Genomic DNA, 18,395 nt, shown 5'->3' with positions numbered 1-18,395 from the left:
GTAGAATCGTGGGGTGTTGGTCCCGTCGGGTTTCATTTTTTGGAATTCGGTCTTGTTTAATTGTCCGGAATTGTGTAATTTTCTTAGGAGATATGTAATTTTGTTTCCTAGTTGTGGGGTCGGGTCTAGCGCCACCTGTTGGTAGGTGTTGGTGTCAGCGAGTAGTGCATTGGCTTTCTCTACGTAGTCCCTTCTGTTCAGGATGACTGTGAGCCGACCCTTGTCTGCAGGTAATATGATGGTGTTTTTGTCTTTTTTGAGATTTTGTAGGGCTTTCTTTTCTTGTGTGTTCAGTTTGTTTCCTTCCTTCTTTCGGCTCAGAGTGGGTGCAACTGTCTGTCTGATCGTTTGTTGGGTTTCTTCCGTGAGTTTGTTGCCCTTCAATGTGGTTTCTAATGTCGCTAGGAAATCCTTCTCGTCAGCGTCTCGGTAATTGAAATTTAGTCGTTTTACTAGTACCGCTTTTTCTGTGTCTGATAGGGTTCGGTCTGATAAGTTCTTTATCCATGCCCCTGTGTTATCGGTTTTGTCTTTGTTTGTGAGTTTGTCCAGTTTTTTCTTCAGGTCCTGATTTTTCTTCATCTGTGTTTGTCGTTGTTTGGTGTTTATGGCTCGTTCTACCGAGTCTGTCCATTCTTGAGTTGTTGCTTGTTTGAATAACGGTTTTTGGCGTGCAATTTCCCCATTGTATTTTCGGAGTCTGTGGTGGGCGTCATTGATTAGTTCTCGGAGCATTCTAAACTTCTGGCTTGAGGTGTTTTTATCGGTGGTTTGTATTGGAGACATTTTGGCAGTACCTGTTTTTACAAACATTCATGCAGGAAGCACAGTTGTTCGTGGGTGGAACTCTCTCGGATGGCATTCCTTTCCCACCAACTTGCCCAAAGATTGATGGGAAAGGACATCACAGTCGAAAGAAAGGACAACGGAGAACTACAAACCTGCGTATACAGAAAACCGACAAACACTGACCAAATACTTAACTACACCAGCAACCATCCCAACCCACACAAACGAAAGCTGCATCAGAACACTATTCCAACGAGCCACCACACACTGCAGCACAGACGAACTTCGGAAAACAGAGGTGAAACACCTATCCAACGCATTCAAGAAGAACGGATACTCAAAAAACACAGTGCGCAGATTCCTCAAGAACCAACCACGACAAGCAGACCAAATACAGCCAGAAACCCTAACCACCCTACCATACATCAAAAGAAGTTTCAGAAATGACAGCCAGACTACTAAGACCCCTCGGAATCCAGTAGCACACAAACCCACCAACACTCTCAAACAAAAACTTTCAAACTTAAAAGACCCAGTACAACCCATGGACAAAACCAACGTCGTCTGCAAAATTCCATACAAGGACTGCCACAAACACTACGTAGGACAAACAGGAAGAAAGTTAGCCACCAGGATACACGAACACCAGCTAGCCACAAAAAGACACGACCCTCTCTCCCTCATAGCCTTACATACGGATGAAAAAAACCCACCATTTCGACTGGGACAACACATCTATCCTGGGACAGGCCAAAGACATGCCAGAGAATTCCTAGAGGCCTGGCACTCCAACCACAATGCCATAAACAAACACACAGATCTAGATGCCATCTATCAACTCCTCAGAAAATGAACAGGAAATGACATCACCACAAACCCCAGGAACCCCATCCAGGACAAACATATAAATAAAGAGCAGGAGGCAACAGCTTCACTTCACTTGGATGTTGCCACTGATGTTACCTAGCCAGGTAATGAAACGTCTGGATATCAAACCTACACCGTGGGCGGCACGGTGGCACAGTGGTTAGCACTGCTGCCTCACAGCGCCAGAGGCCCGGGTTTAATTCCCGCCTCAGGCGACTGACTGTGTGGAGTTTGCACGTTCTCCCCGTGTCTGCGTGGGTTTCCTCCGGGTGCTCCGGTTTCCTCCCACAGTCCAAAGATGTGCAGGGTCAGGTGAATTGGCCATACTAAATTGCCCGTAGTGTTAGGTAAGGGGTAAATGTAGGGGTATGGGGTGGGTTTCGCTTCGTCGGATCGGTGTGGACTTGTTGGGCCGAAGGGCCTGTTTCCACACTGTAATCTAATCTAATCTAATCTACAGCTCAGCGAGCAAACCTACACCCTAAACTAGTTGAGTTTTCACAAAAACTTGCAAGATCATTTTGTACTCTGTTGACTAACAAATTACTGGACTTGTTGAATTTGGTTTCAGAAGTGTACAAACAAAACAGAAAATGTTGGACGTATTCAGCCAGATTATGGTAGCGTCTTTGCACCGAGCCTTGTCGGAGCACTGCAGCAGATCCGAGCTAGAAATGTTGGCCAGGGATCACAGTGTGTGAAGTGACAGGCAACTGAAAGTCAGGGATCGTTTTCACAGATGGCATTTAGGTGTTCTTGCAAAGCAATTGCCCAATCTGATCCACCATCTGCACTTCTGTCTTCAGCCCTTCTCTTCCTTCCCACAATATTTTAGGGTTCCACTGGTCCTCACTTTTCACCCCAATAACATCAACAACCAAATGATCATAGACACCATTTCCACTCCCACCTCAAGCAGGATGCCACCACCAGACACACATTCCCCTTCCATGCAATAGCACAAGGCCGAACACTTGCCCATTTACGTCCTCCCTCCTCACTATCCAAGGGCCCAAACACCTTCCAGGTGAAGCAGCGATTTACCTGCACTTCACTCACTCAATCTAGTCTACTGTTTTCTCTGCTCACAATGTAGTCTCCTTGATGATGGGGGAGATAAAACGCAGACTGGGCCATCACTTTGCAGAACACCTTTTCGTCTGCAAAAATGACCGAGTTTCCAGTTTCCTGCCACTTCAACACACCACTGTATTCAATGGTAACCATTTCTGTCTCAGACCTGCTGCGGTCCTCCAGTGAAGCTCAGTGCAAGTTGGAAGGACAGCACCTCATTTTCCACTTGCGGACCCAGCAGCCTTCTGGATTTAATATCAAATTCAATAACTTTAGGGTGTGAACATATCTTCCACTTACTTTATCCATCCCACAACCTGGGCCCTGTCATCACATGGGCTGTTTTCAGTAGCCATTCACCTTTTCACATATTTAAGGTCCCATTATCAACTCTTCTATCTCTCTGAGCATGGTCCATCCTTTTGTCTGCCTAACTGTCTTTCTCTTCCGCTGGTGTCTATCTCCACCTATCGCTAACTCCTTTAACCACACCCACCAACTCTGCCTTCAGCACCTTTTCGTAGCTACAGTCTTGAAGAGTGGACCCAAAATGTTAACTCTGATTCCTCTCCACAGGTACTGCCAGTCCTTTGGAGTTTCTCCAGCAATTTCTGTTTTTGTTGTAAATTTCCAGCATTTGTAGTTCTTTATTTTACTTCAGTAAAAGTAGTAGCTGGTTATTACCTCAATACTATTTGTGTTGCTTACATTGCAAAAGTAACCACAACTCAAAATTTATTTGGTTGGAAAATGCTTTGGGTCATCCTGAAATTATGAAAAGCATGGTACAAGGCAAGAATTTTGCTGTAGGTTACCTAGTTATTTTCCCCAAATCTGATAAAGTAAGTATACCAACACGAATGACACTGGAAGTTTCAGCCTGATACGATCCATCACTGATAAGTCACCACCTAAGAGTGACGGAGGGCTTCCTAGAACCCAGAATACGATCAGAATAGGCATAAAGAAAGAAAGAAAATAAGCTTGCCTTTCATCTGGGACAGATCTTTTCAGTCCTTCTCTCTCGTAGGCTGACGGAGGTGGAGAAGTTGCAGGTTTACGTTTTTTACGATCTTTGCTAAGTGTCTTGTCAGCATCTTTCTCTTTACCCAGGTTCACTGGTGTCTTTGGAGCCTGGGAAACATCCTTCTGTGTTGTCCCATCCCTGCTTCGCTCTAGAACGCAAAAAATACAAAGCAACAGGAGAACTTTCAATTGGGATTGAGAAAGCAACAGACAAGTCCACAAAAAGTGAATCTTTGGTTCGATTTTGTTCCCATTTCTCTCTTAAAATAAAACTCTACTTAAATTAACCCCTCTGGTTTCCCGAGATGGTGAACAGGGAACAACAACATTGATGGTACAGACTGGCTTGCCCAATTTGGCGGAGATCTCCATGCTAAGAGCAATCACCTCCTCTTATGTACCAATGATAACAAACATTATCAAATGCCACATCACTAACTAGCCCTGCTATAATAACTAAATAAATGCTCAGCCTGTAGTCCCTTCCCTGACTTTGCTTTGCCAAAGAACTAGGTCAGGTACAGCTGTTATAGTGAGTCAGACAGCAAGTCAAGTGCAGTATTACCATCCTTTCAGATCTCTACTTGCCACAACAACTACTGATTTACTTCACCATCCTCTCTCCCTCAGCAAACCTTTGCTTTTATAATCTAGCCTCACCAGATCGGTTTTGATAAGCTCCATCAAATCTACAAGGGGCTCATGAATTTCTTGTCACCAAGAAAGGAGCATTTAGTTGGATACAAGATTTCTCCTTGTCCTCATCACCAAGCTCACCTCAAAGCCTGCCCTCTAGTCTCACCGCAAAATCCTTGGCACATTTACGCTCTTCCCCTCCTGTCATTGTCAAGCATATCGCTTCCACGAGAGCTATCCACTGCTCGTTCAAACCCTTCCCCAGGGAACTCACAACTTCCCTTTGCATTCCTATCACTGTAAATGGTTTCCCCCTCAAAACTTTTACCTTAGGAACCTGATCAAAATCTCACTCTCAAACCCTTAGTTTGTGATTTCCAATTTTGTTTTACACTTATTGAATATGTTATTGCTGAATGAATTGATCACCATCTTTTCCACAGCCCTCAGTTTGGAATTTCCTTTGATCAAGTTTGCACTTTGTCATGCACTCCTAAAAACACAATATCCTATGTGACTCTGACCATGATGGATGAACCCCAGTGCCCTCGGCAAGAGGGCAGTTACGCAGATTCCAAAATGGTCAACAATGACACCTTTCTCTGTGCCTTTCCTCTGTTGGTCAGCTCCGTAGGATTGATATGTTTGGTTTCACTGTCAACTCAAAGCAAGTTCAACCATAACTTATCTTCTCACTGTCACTGCTGGAGTTCACCAGTCAATCCTCAGCACTCTTCCCCTATCCTTGTCCACATTCTGCGTTTGATGACATCTCTTACAGACATGGGGTCACTTTTCATATGTACATCAACAACTCCCAGCATTAGGTCATCACTGCCTCTTTGGACCTTCCCAATGCTCCCATGACCCTGACATCTGATCCTGAACATCCATCATTTATTTCAGTTTAACATTAAGCAGTTTGGCCACTGATACCACAATCCTTATATGAATAACATCTCTGGTTGAACCAAACTTTGCATCTTATTTGACTCTAAATTGTGTCTGACTTCATATTCTTTCCATCAGAAAGACTGCCTACCTTTGCCACATGTCAATCTTCTGCTAAAAGTCTCTAACGCAAAGTTGTCACCTCCAATGTTCAATGCTCCCATGTCTCTTTTTTTGACCAAGTCCCACTTTCGCATCATCCTCTTCTCATTCACATAGGAGGTGGTGATGGCCAGTGGTGTTATTGCTAGACCCAGGTAATGTTTGGAGGAGCCAAGGTCAAATCCTACCATGCCAAATGGTGGACTTTGAATTCAATAAAAGAAATCTGGATTTAATAGATCTCCATGAAACCATGTTGACTGTTGGAAAAACCCATCCGGTTACTAATGTCCTTCAAGGAAGGAAACTGCCATTCTTATCTGGTCTGACCCACATATGTCCAGACCCACAGCAATGTGGTTGACTCTGAACAATTAGGTATAGGTATTAAATACTGGCTCTGGCAACAACACCCATATCCGTGAATGAATTAAACAAAATACATTAGCTTCCAGTTTCTCAATGCCTAAAATTTGAATTCACAACTTGTGGTTAAATCCCTCCACATTGTCACCTCTCCCTTTCTCGGTGACCTTGTCCAGCTGTAAAATATCATATCTGAACACTACGTTCCTCTGATTCTTTCCGGTGGTACATTTTTCCTGTCCTTCACTACCATCAGCTTCAGATGTCGGCTCTGGAGATCTTTTCCTAGACACGCTTAGGTTTTCAGTTCAGTCAATCTGCCTGATTTTTTCTCTTCAGTTGGATATCAGGGCTAATTAATTGTAATTTGCTCTTGTGGTGGGAATAGACAGAGGGAAAAGGGGTAGTCATACTGACAGCACATCCGATCACCATCTCACAAAAACATCTGGGTAACGCACAATGGCTCATGTTGACTACAGGCAGTGAATGTGTCAGGTTGATGTGGAATAACAACCTGCATCCTCCACATCCAAAACCTATAGATTTATGAATGGTCAGCAAACAGAAGTGGCGACCTAGGCTGCTTTGCACAACCCACTCCCTATACTGACAGATCAATATTGTGATGTGAACTGTATGCTTTATGTATAAATTTAAAATTATTTATTGCATGCTTAGGTTTTTGACTTAGTGATTGTGGGATTTGAGTGAGTCTGAAGTCAATCATTAATTTATCAGTATTTCTGTAACCACGGTGATTTCTTTCAAAAACAATTTGACACCTGGCTTTACACTGTATGGGTTTTTTGCACCACCAACGGACTTTTGTTTATTTTTGATTGTTTTGTGATCTAGCAACATAAATAATGGAATCTGGAGGTTTGCTAGAAATGGCTAGAACATTTATTTTTAAGCTGAGGAGAAACACCCATAGCTTGGAGAAGTAGACTTGGTTTTGTTTTTTATTTTGAGTTCTTGAGTGAAGTCCTTGTTGATCTGTTCTCCTGAGAAGGATACATAGTGAAGTAGGTTACCTTAGAATGAGGAGTTAGTGTTACTGTATGGCCAGAAGTGTTAGGATAAAACTCTGAAGAGGTAATTAAAGCTGAGTATACTTAAACAGATGTATGATAGCTTCTTCCAGGAGCTATCTGCAGGTCTGGTCTAAAAGCTGAAGTCAGCACGAGATACTAAGGGTGGAAGTGGAACAGTGGTAATTTTGATAGATTAGTAATCCAGAATCCAGGCCAATTTTCTGGGAATATGGATTTGAATCCAACCACTGCAGATGGTGAAATCGGAATTCAATAAAAATCACGATCAAAAAGCTAGCCAAATGGCAACCATGTAACGACTGCAAATTGCCATTTGGTTCACTGATGTCCTTTAAGAAAGGAAATCTGCTGTTCTTACCCAGTCTGGTCAACGTGACTGAAATGATCTAACGAGTCAGTCAATTCAAGAGAAACTAGGGATGTGTAACACATGGGGACCCAGCTAGTGATGCGTGCACTGCCGGTAAGGGAAAAAAGTGCGATTTACTATGTTATAAAGAATAGTAGACAGCCTGAGGATTGGAATAGTTCTTAAGGTGACAAGATAATTGACAAAAAGGGAAGATTAGGATTAAAATAAACCGGTCTGGAATACAAAAGCAGATTTTACAAAAGGACCACAGAGAAAAGGTGGGGTAGTGGGATTACACAGACTACTCTTGCCTAAAGCTGGCATGACACAGCACATCAAAAGGTCACCAAGAATCATGAGACCAAAAAATGGTTACATCATGGTAGAGGAATGGTGCAATTAATTGTTGGTGCTTTCGACACAGTGACCAATAAAATATCTGGGGAGTGAGGAAATGGCTGGGTCACTGAACAAATATTTCATATCCATCTCCACAGTCAAACAGGCAAAATTACATATCAACAAGTCAGAGTAGTAAAGGAGTTAATAGAGCAAGCGGCCTTTGTCATACTTACCAGTACTTTCCCGTTCTGCTAGACTTCGATCCTTCTTGGGAATTCTGTATACCTCCTAAGTAACAAAGTTAGCAAAGTTAGAAACGGGCATTTATATCAAACAATCACATCTTAAAGTTATCCTTGCAAAATGACTGCTGTGTTGGGAAACATAGCAGCTATTTTCCATCGAGCAAGGTCTCACAGCATGGCACCAGGGCTAAGAATTACCAACTAATTTTGGATGACTTGTAAATGTTATCTGGTGTGCCAGAATTATTCTCTCTATAATTCTTCAATTAGTGCCATGGGATCTTTAGTATCCACCTGGACAGTTGGACAAGACTTTAATTCATTGCTTTCTTATTAGAAGAACGGCACCTAGATAAAATAGGAAATATGTCTCTTGAGCCAGCTTTACCACTTCATAACATTATGATGGATCTAACAGTGTCCGAAACACCCCTTTCCCAGGAATCCCCTATAACCAATGAAGATCAAAATTCTGTCTAAGTTAACCTCGAATATATTCAGTGATCCAGCCTCCACTGTTTTCTGGGGTGCACAACTGTCAAGATTAACAACCCCCTGAAAGAAGAAATTCCTCATCTTCATCTTAAAAGGGACAGTATTATTTTGAAACTGTGCCCTTAGTTCTATTCCATCATTAGGGTGTCCAAATGTGGTTAGGTGGATCACGCATGCTAAATTGCCCATTGTATTCAGGGATATGCAGACTAGGTGGATTAGCCATAGGAAATACAGGATTAGGGTAGTCGGGTGGGTCTGGTTGGGATGCTTTTCAGAGGGTCAGTGTAGACTTGATGGGTTGAATGGCCTGTTTCCATATTGTAGGGACTCTGATTAGAAGAAACCTCCTTTCAGCATTGGCCCCATCAAAAACCCTCAGATCACTTTGCATTTTAATCAGATCATTTCTTAGACTTTGAATTGCAATGCTGTAAAACTAAATATTTATTCATAAGGCAACCCATCCCTTTGGGAATTAGCCTAGTGAATCTTTGGATTTTTCCCTAATGCTAGTACATCTATTTTGAAATGAGGGGGGTCAGATCCTCATGCGGTACTTCAGGCGTGAGCTCACCAGCAGCCTGCACAATTGTAGTAAGGTAAAGTATCTCGACTGTTACGCTTCACCTTCCTGTGGCAATGCAGCAATCCATCAATGGTGGGGAATGTTAATCCAGGCTGAGTATGGCAACATAACACTGCTCACCGCTACACAAAACACAGCAATGGGTCTCAACCTCACCAACTACTGATTAAGATTCATGGAGAAGGTCTGGCTCGCTCAGAACAACTTTATTGAGCAGAAATGAGGTTGACAATGGAGTCCAAGCTTCTCATTCATAATTTAGAACATTAGTTATATGTCTCATCCTTGACCTCTCCTCCAACTCCTGCCAAAAATCTACTAACACCTGAGCCCTTTAACATATAACCCCAATCGGCCTAGGAAGGTGCGGCAATAGATTCTTGAACTATAGGGTCAGAGAGTGAGAAATCATAACAGTCCAGCCACGGCCTGTTATTTTCTTGCATAAATATACTGGACAACACAAGATAGATATTCCCTCTGGTTTTCGCTGGCTGCCCATGGCATGGATTACCACGTGGTCAAGCATTCTAAATGCTTATGCATCGTCTGTTAGTTTCACACACAATGGTTGTTTGATTCTGCCACTGTCTCAGTTTGTCTGCTGCTGGAATCTTCATCCACTCCTTTCTTGTATTCAGACTCAACCTGATTTTAAAAGTCTCGTGCTTATTTTCACACCTCCCTGAAACCTCCCTGTTTTTATATTTCATTTCCTTTGAAATAAAGGTTAACACCCTATTTGCCTTCCTTGTTACTTGTTGAACTTGGATGTTATCTTTTTAATGATTCATGCACAGGAACTCTCAAATCCCTTTGTGCTGCCACTTTCTGCAGTCCTTTCCAACTTAGATAATTTTTAAACTCTTCCATTCCACCTGTCAAAGTGCATCACCTCACATTTTCCCACATTATATTCCATCTGTCAAATTTTGCCCACTTACTTAACCTTCTCATCCTCCACCAATTATGATCTTGGCAACAGCATATTTCCTCATCAAAGTAATTGATCATAGAATCCATACAGTGCAGATGGAGGCCATTTGGCCCAACTGCACCAACCCTCCGAACAGCTTTCCACCAAAACTAACATCTCCTCCATTTCTGGAACCCTGTATTTACTATGGCTAATCCATCTAGCTTGAACATCTGTGGGAGGAAAGTGGAGCACCTAGGAGACCCACGCAAACATGGACAGAATGTGCAAACTCCACACAGACAGTTGACTGAGGCTAGAATCAAACCTGGGTCCCTGGTCCTGTGAAGCAAACCACTGTACCACCCATGATGTATATTGTAAATAATATTTGTTCCAGCACTGATCCTTGTGATACTCCACAAGTTACTGGTTAAAATGCCCCTACACCTTGGGCTCTTATCTCATTCAGTAACCTGTGTGCGATAACCTGTCAAACGCATTTTTTGAAATCCAAATATATTACATCCATTGGTTTCCCTTTATCTATTTTTTTTACCTCCTTGAAGAACAGTAACAAGTTTGCAATAGGATTTCCCTTTCATGAAGCCATGTTGACTCTCCTTGGTCAGATTATGTATTTTAAATAGCTCTGCTACTGTTTGCAACAGACTCTCTCATTTACCCCATGACAGATGTGAAACTAGAGTTACCTTTCATTTATTCTCCCTCTCTTTTTGAATAAGTGCATTGACAATGGTGGTTTTCCAATTCTGAGACTTTTTTCTGAATCTAAGAAATCTTGAAAGATTACTCCCAATACATTCTCTATTGCTGTAGCTACTTATTTTAAAATGTGAGGATGCAACCCATCAGGTGCAGAAAACCGACTGACTTTCATCCCTATTGTTTCCCTAGTGACAGGTATTGTGTTTTTTTTTCCCTTTTTTGCACCTTGATTAATTAGTATATTTGGAATGCTATTAAATTCTTCTACTGTGTAGACTGTGGCAAAGTATTTATTTAACTCCTCTGCCATTTCCTGGTTAACCATGATTACTTTCCCAGGTTCATTCTCGAATAGGCATATGTTCACTTTGCCCCTCTCCTCCCTTTTTATATATAGAAGCTCTTATTGTCCATTTATATATTGCTTGTTACTTTGCTCTCAGTTTATTTTCTCCCTCTTTAATATTTTGCTGGTCAGCTTTCCCAATCCTATGATTCAGCACTAATCTTTGCGATGTCGTATGTTTTTGCTTTCAGTTTGATACTATCCTAAACTTCCTTGTTTAACTATGGCTATTGCACCCCTTTCCTAGAGTCCTTCTTCCTCGCTGAGGCATATCTTGCTGAGGGTCGTGAACTATTTTCTTAAACATCTGCCACAGTTCCTCAAATATCTTTTCTGCTAAATTTCTTTCCTAATCCACTCAGTGGTCAGCCCCATGACCTTGATTTAAGTTTAGCAATTATTTCTGACCCCAGTTTCTCAAATTGAACGCTGAATTCTGTCATGTCACGGTCACTGAACCCTACGGAGCTCTTATACGGAATAATTTCTCATTACACATTATCAGATCCAACACAGCCTTATTCCACATTGGATCCTAACATTATTGCAGGAAACTGTCCCAAAACCCCCCTATGAACTGTTTCTCATGGCTACCTTTGCCAAACTGATTTTTCAAATCCACATTAAAATTAAAGTTAGCCATGTTTTCTTAAAAAAAATGAACTCATGATTTATTCTTTATCCTACAGAACAGCTACTGTTAGGGTGCCTACACACTCCTCCCATCAATGTCTTCTTTCCCTTGTTATTTCTTTGTTTAGCCATATGGATTCTACATCTGATCCAGATCATTTGTTTCTATTGTAATTAATCCATCTTGTACTAACAAAGCTACCCATCACTCTTCCTGTCTTACCTTTTGAAAAATCACATTCTTCTGAATATAGTTCCCAACTTTGATCACCTTGTAATCATATCCCCATAATAGCTACCACATCATGTTCATTAGCTGGTGGATCATTTATTTTATTCTGAATTCTACATGTATTTAAATAAAATCATTAATTTTACCTTTTTATCATTATTACCCACTTTGACCTTTACTACTGCCCTATTTAATGTTCTTGTGAAATATGTTGGGACATTTCATTGTTTTAAAGATGCTATATAAAGTAGTTGTTGCTTGACACATTGCTCATTGCTGCATGGCTTTGCCGTTTAGACAGAACGGTACATTAGATCATGATGGGGAGAAAGCAGCTCTGACTGCTTTCTGTGCTTTCAGTTGTCCAATCTCAGAAGTTGATTCGAGAATTTCAGTTACCATGCTCATCTGAGGAGAGTTAACTCAGCCGAGATAAGGTTCAAACCTGGTATGTTTGAACTGTTACAATATGAGGCATAGCCTTCATCCATTGAGCCAGTGGGGGACCTTAACCATAAATCTTCCAGTGTGACCGCATTTCCTTTCCACCACTTCACTTTCTGTTGTTGGCACTCGTTAGTGACACTCTTGCAGGTTGAGTCCCATAGCTCAATAAAAATTATCGGTATTTTCTTTGTGGAGGTGTGTGTGCGCAAACAGGCCATGACATGCTGCAATTGCAAAGCCAGGCCAGTAAGTGGTGCATTCCCTTACCCATTTGAGCAATACTATGGGAGATTCACAAGTTCTTTTTCCAACAATTTTTTTTAATATCACTAAAGACAACTCTGCGGGGGCAAGAAAACAGCACTTTTGCATAGATGGCACTGACTAAAAGGAAGTCTGGAACTGCTAGATGAGAAAAGACAACGGGCAAACATATATTCCCAACTTATAGGATTGGATCCACCTTTTATTTCCCTATTTGGCCATATTCATTCCTGCCATTTCTGATGTTGAATCTATCCAACTTGCCTTCCCCCATTCCAGTGGCTGCATATATAACAAAGATGAAGTTAATGACTGTTCACTGTAATCCTATCACAGACTCAGACGCGCAGGGAAATCCCAATGGTGCTCAATGTGGAAATCGAAGCCAAACTGTCCAGACATCATGAATCAAATTGCTTATAGATCAATCTGAAAATGATATTTTCTGAAAACAATTGTCCTAATTTGCATTTGATTGTATCAATATAGTACAGACTATTTCCACCTAAAGGAGCCTGCTGACCACTCGCTCCCTGAAATTCGGTGCGCATGGCATTTCAACTCCTTCAGCTGCTAGTACCTACCTTCAGGTCCTTCCAGACATCAAGCAGCTTCATTGCCAGCTCACTCACATCTTCCATTTTACCAGGTTGCTCTTGGCTTCGCTCGCTCTCTGCATCAGAAATGCCTTCTTCTTCGTCCTGCGATGGCGTCTCCACCAAGATCCCCTCTTCCAGCTTTGTCCCATTGGTTGTTTTGGAAGCAGGATCTGTCTCTTGGCCCTCCCCATCATCAGCCGGCACCTGGCCTGGCGGCTCCTCCTCGTCCAGCGGGAGGCATGGCGACGGTTCTATAGTAGCAACAACCTCATCCTTCGCTTCTTTGACCTCAACCTCTCCGTCAGAGGCTTTACTCGTGTCAGAAAGGCCACTGTCCATACTGTTCTCACTCATGATCTTCAGCCTCTTCATTACCAGTTTTTTGGAGGGGTCAGTATCAGCTTCAGTGCTCTGCTTCAATGCTGGATCCTGTGTGTTCAGCGGTGTTTGTGCACGGGAGGTATTTTCACTCGAGTAACCGTCTGCCTCGCTGATCTGGGGAGCTGAGGCCTTCGTTTGAGCCCAACGCTGAATGATAGGCAGGAGTTTGCTTTCCTCCAACATGTTCTTGGTGGAGATTGGTAGCAGTTCCAGGGTCTTCATGATCTGTGAAGACAAGCGAACAATTCTATAGTCAATGCTATTCTCATATTCCAACTTCAATGGTTGGACTCATGACAGAAAAGAGGTAGAATTCCTTAGCAATATTAGTCTTCCTTCAAAAAGTCATGCTTTATGTCACAATTTCATCCACTCACCTTGCCCATCCCTTCACATTTCAACATGACAGTAAGCTGAAGGACCACACTCTATGTTGCAATTTTTTAATGTTAAATTCTCAATGTTTTGTGCTCTTATCTTGATTCCTTGTTACAGCAGCACCACAGTGTGGAGGTTCTATAGTATAGGCCAATCTTTTACACTGCAGAACTGGGACCCAGAAACAGAGCAGCTGATTTGGTCACTCCCTCTTCCACCACTGGGTATCAAATAACAACGTCAAATCCTTGAAGGAGTTATAGAGGAATTTTACCAGGATAATACTAGGGATGAGAAACTTCAGTTTTGTGGAGAGTGGAGAAACTGAGATTTTGTCTATACAGCAGAATGTGTTAAGGGGAGTTAATGGAAATATTCACTTGTTTGAATGCAGCATAAATAGCACTGTGGTCTGACTGGGCCAAATAGTATGTTTCTGTGCTGTATTTTCTATACGATTCTGCTAAATGTTACGATGAGTTTTCATTAAACAAATAAGAAGGTCTTTTTGCTCTGATGAGAGAGAGTTAGTAATGTAGAACATTGACTTATTGTCAAAAAAGAGCTGGAGCTGACACAGAAATAATTTTTCAGTCGGTGCAAAGATGTGGCAGGATGGCGGAATCTGATTCCATAGGAACTTCTAAAAAGGATATCGGCAATGCACATGAAAATGGATTGCTGGGTGCTGTGGGATGTGACGTCCACCTCTTTTCAATGATTGGCCAAATGACCTCCTTCGCCATTACAATATTCAAGGACATGAATGAAGATAAGAGTGTCAAATGGGTAAGTATTTTCTTTACAATAAAAGCAGAGTATGCTCAGCACCAGCTTTTCAGATTCCTCTACTTTACCAGAATCGTTGAGTCTTTCAAGGCCCAGTGCTATACACAGTTAAGACAGATACAGCATGGAAGAGGTAAAGTCAAAGCTGCCTCTACACTTCCCAGGAGAGGTACAGTACTGGTGAGATATAAACCATTTCTATTTAATGGGATATTGGTGAACAAATTTTACTTTGCATTCACAGCTAACATGCAATGCACTGAAGCTTCATCTGAATTGCAGTATTCCCACTTGAGAAGGTGCAGATTCAATTCCCTACTCTACAGAAAACTCAAGAGACACCATCAGGTCAGGATATGGATAACAAATTTCTAAGAAATGATACAAATCAACATTGGGAGAAGCATAGACTAAACAAGGCTGTCAGCATGATTTTGTTAAAGAAGGTAGAGTCTGATTGACTTGACTGCATTTTTTGAGGAAGTAAGGAGTGTCAATTAGTGTAGCACAATTAATGTACTCTACATGGATTTTCTAAGACTTTTGAAAAAAAACTTAGTATGCAGACTGATTAATAAATTGAAAGCTCTCGAGATCCAAACTGGATCCAAACTGGCAGGAAGCTGGAAGGCTCTTTCCAAGGGGTCCCATTGTGTACAGTACTGAGCCTGCAGTTACTGGCGGCATGCGTCAAAGATTGAGACCTAAATGTTGGAGGCAGAATAAAGAAATTTGCAGATCACATGACAATTGGGAATATAGCTGAAAGTGAGGAAGGAATCTGTTGAATGTAGGAAAAAAATATCAATGGGTTGGTTAGGTCGGTAGATAAGTGGGAAATCAAATTCAATCCAGAAAAGACTGAGGTAATGCATTTGAGGAGAGCAAACAAGGGAAAGGAATACATAATAAAATGGTAGGAATCTGTTAAGTGTAGAAGGAACCTTAGTGTGCATTTCCACAATTAACTGAAGACTAAAGGTAGATAAGAAGGCACTATAGGGCTACAGATCAAGGGCTATAAGGCTGTAGGTGTTTTGCAGACAGGACTGATACCACAGACAGAATGGCCCCATTTATCCAAATGTACATTTCCATGAGACAGCAGCTTTGTCCCTGAATTCTGAGAAGACAATCCTGGGTCTCGTGATTAGTGGTCTCTCCTCATTGCGAGGACTATGGACTACCAATGCCCACAGTGGTAAAGGACGAAGCACTTTATTGCCTGATGTGGCAAAGTTTCTGCAAAATTAGAACTTTTCACACTGCATCATGTTACAAGTTTATCAACCTTCAAACAGATCCATTCTCAAGGAACAGTTTGAAGATAGGAAAACAACTACGTATGTGTGCTCAATGCTGACAGTAAGTGCAGTTTTGCAGCACTACCATTGTTTACTTAGACAAACATAAAATCTGTACAAAAATATGACATTAAATCCTGTGCTGTACCAACCAACTTCACTTTGTGCCATCTTTCAGCACTTGTTAATATTTGAGCTCTCTCTGCTGGAGAAGGGTGAGTATTGCAGCTTCCCATGCATGCACCCAGATACAACACTCAAGTGCAACATGCCCCACGAATCTTTAGCTCAACGTACTTCAGTCTGAAACTTAATATTGTTGCTGGAGTTGGCCCGGCTATCGCCGAGCTCAGTCATCCAGATCCATAGCAGCGATAATCCATGGTATTCCAGAAAGGACTTCAAGCAACTCTGCGAGTGTGTGTTCTGCAAAATGAACATGCACATTAATATGTTGTTTAAAAAACATTATAGGCTGTCAGTCTTCTCTTCGTGGCATTAATCTTTCTTTCCATGCAGGGATAAGGACATCAATAGCAAAGCCTTCATTTGCTGCCCATGTTTAATTTCCTTCCGATAGTGAGAATGCACTGCCTTCCGCCTTTACCACCCTTTCAGGCAGCGAGTTCCAGTACTCACCACGCTCCAGATCAAAAATACTTTCTTTCAATCCCCTCAAAACCTCCTGCTCTTTATCTTAAATCTATTCCCAGAGTTATTGATTCCTTTGCTGAAGGTGAGAGATTTATTCCTATTCACTGTACTGAGCTGTTCATTTAGGTTTCTCCTCTCAACTTTCTCTACTCTAAGGAAAACAAACCTAACCTATTCAGTCTCTATTCATAGCTGAATTGCTCCAACCCAGGCAAAATTGCAGTGTCCATCCTTCACACACACTCTAGCGCAATCAAACCCTTTCTCTCGTATCACAACTAGACTGCATACAATACTCCAGCTGAGACCTAACTAAGGTGTTGTACAGCTCCATTATAACCTCTCCACTCTCTGTAATCCATGCGGTGAAGCTTGACTCACAATGTTAGGTAGTTTGATATATTCCAGAACTGTTAGTCATGGTTTGTTAGAAATGAGTGACTTACTGGGCAAACACAAAGGGTAGCTAAGAGCTGACCACGAGTATGGGGACTGGAGTCATAAAGGATGGACCAGGTAAGGGTGGCAGGTGAACCAGGGGTGGGCTGCTAATGACAATCCAAAAAGTATATGGTCACTTTTATTACATAACAACCACTTAAATGAAGACTAAAAAAAAATTAGAATTCAATTCTCAACTGCCTGGGATTTTACCTGTCACTGAATTACCAATCCAGTAACATCACTGCTGCACCACTGTTCCCAAGACACTATTTGCTTTTGGAGAGGTAATGCCAACAAGGTCCGCATGATTAACTATGAACGACTTACCAACAAGTGAAAGCATTTCAAAGATACATGACCAAAACATGCATTCAAATAGCAATCCCCTCTGGATTAACTTTGGGCATGAGGTTTTACTTGGGTTATAACGACTCACCGCTATTTCAGGTCCTTCTCCCATTACCTGAATTATCTTCAGGCAGGTCAATTTCTGCTCCATTGTCTCTATGCGGACCATCAGCCGGGTTAAACTGAGCACATGGTTCGAGTCACACAATCCGTCACCGTTCTCTAGGAATGCCTCTAGTTCTTCATCCACCTGCCAATTGAGAAGAAAGAGATGCTAGACCACATGGCTTGGCTATTAGAAAACTTGAAAATGGGAGGACTAGGCCATTCAGTCCTTCAAATTTGCTCTGCCATTCAATGTGATCACACCGGATTATCCTACTCTGTTACCTCTTCCTGTTTTTTCCCCATACCCCTTGATATAGGGTCATAGTCATAGAGACGTACAGGATGGAAACAGACCCTTCGGTCCAACCCATCCATGCCGACCAGATATCCCAACCCAATCTAGTCCCACCTGTCAGCACCCGGCCCATTTCTCTCCAAACCCTTCCTATTCATATGCCTCTTAAAATGTTGCAATTGTACCAGCCTCCACCACTTCCTCTGGCAGCTCATTATATACATGCACACCCTCTGCGTGAAAGAGTAGTCCCTTAGTTCTCTTTTATATATCTTTCCCCTCTCACCCTAAACCTATGCGCTCTGGTTCTGGACTCCCCGACCCCAGGGAAAAGACTTTGGCTATTTACTCTATCCATGCCCCTCATAATTTTGTAAACCTCTATAAGATCACCCCTCAGCCTCCGACGCTCCAGGGAAAACAGCCCCAGCCTGTTCAGCCTCTCTCTATAGCTCAAATCCTCCAACTCTGGCAACATCCTTGTAAATCTTTTCAACCCTTTCAAGTTTCACAACATCTTTCCGATAGGAAGGAGACCAGAATTGCACGCAATATTCCAACAGTGGCCTAACCAATGTCCTGTACAGCCGCAACATGACCTCCCAACCCCTGTACTCAATACTCTGACCAATAAAG

The 18,395-nt window shown here is 42.1% G+C and overlaps 1 protein-coding gene across 3 annotated transcripts in view; it reads right to left on the bottom strand.

Moving 5' to 3' along the window:
• setd2 (SET domain containing 2, histone lysine methyltransferase) overlaps positions 1-18,395 on the bottom strand; it is a 128,978-nt gene that overhangs the window by 25,133 nt on the left and 85,450 nt on the right. For all 3 annotated transcript variants that reach the window (XM_043687966.1, XM_043687964.1, XM_043687967.1), the window contains exons 11-15: positions 17,472-17,606; positions 16,208-16,336; positions 13,044-13,664; positions 7,797-7,851; positions 3,719-3,905 (exon numbers count right to left, since the gene is read on the bottom strand). In XM_043687966.1, the coding sequence (XP_043543901.1) occupies positions 3,719-3,905; positions 7,797-7,851; positions 13,044-13,664; positions 16,208-16,336; positions 17,472-17,606 (1,127 nt within the window). The remainder of the gene's footprint in view (positions 1-3,718; positions 3,906-7,796; positions 7,852-13,043; positions 13,665-16,207; positions 16,337-17,471; positions 17,607-18,395) is intronic.

This window comes from Chiloscyllium plagiosum, chromosome 4 (assembly GCF_004010195.1).
Source record: "Chiloscyllium plagiosum isolate BGI_BamShark_2017 chromosome 4, ASM401019v2, whole genome shotgun sequence".
NCBI lineage: Eukaryota > Metazoa > Chordata > Chondrichthyes > Orectolobiformes > Hemiscylliidae > Chiloscyllium > Chiloscyllium plagiosum.
Note: the sequence above shows the minus strand (reverse complement) of the source record. Positions and strands in the feature narration are given on the sequence as shown.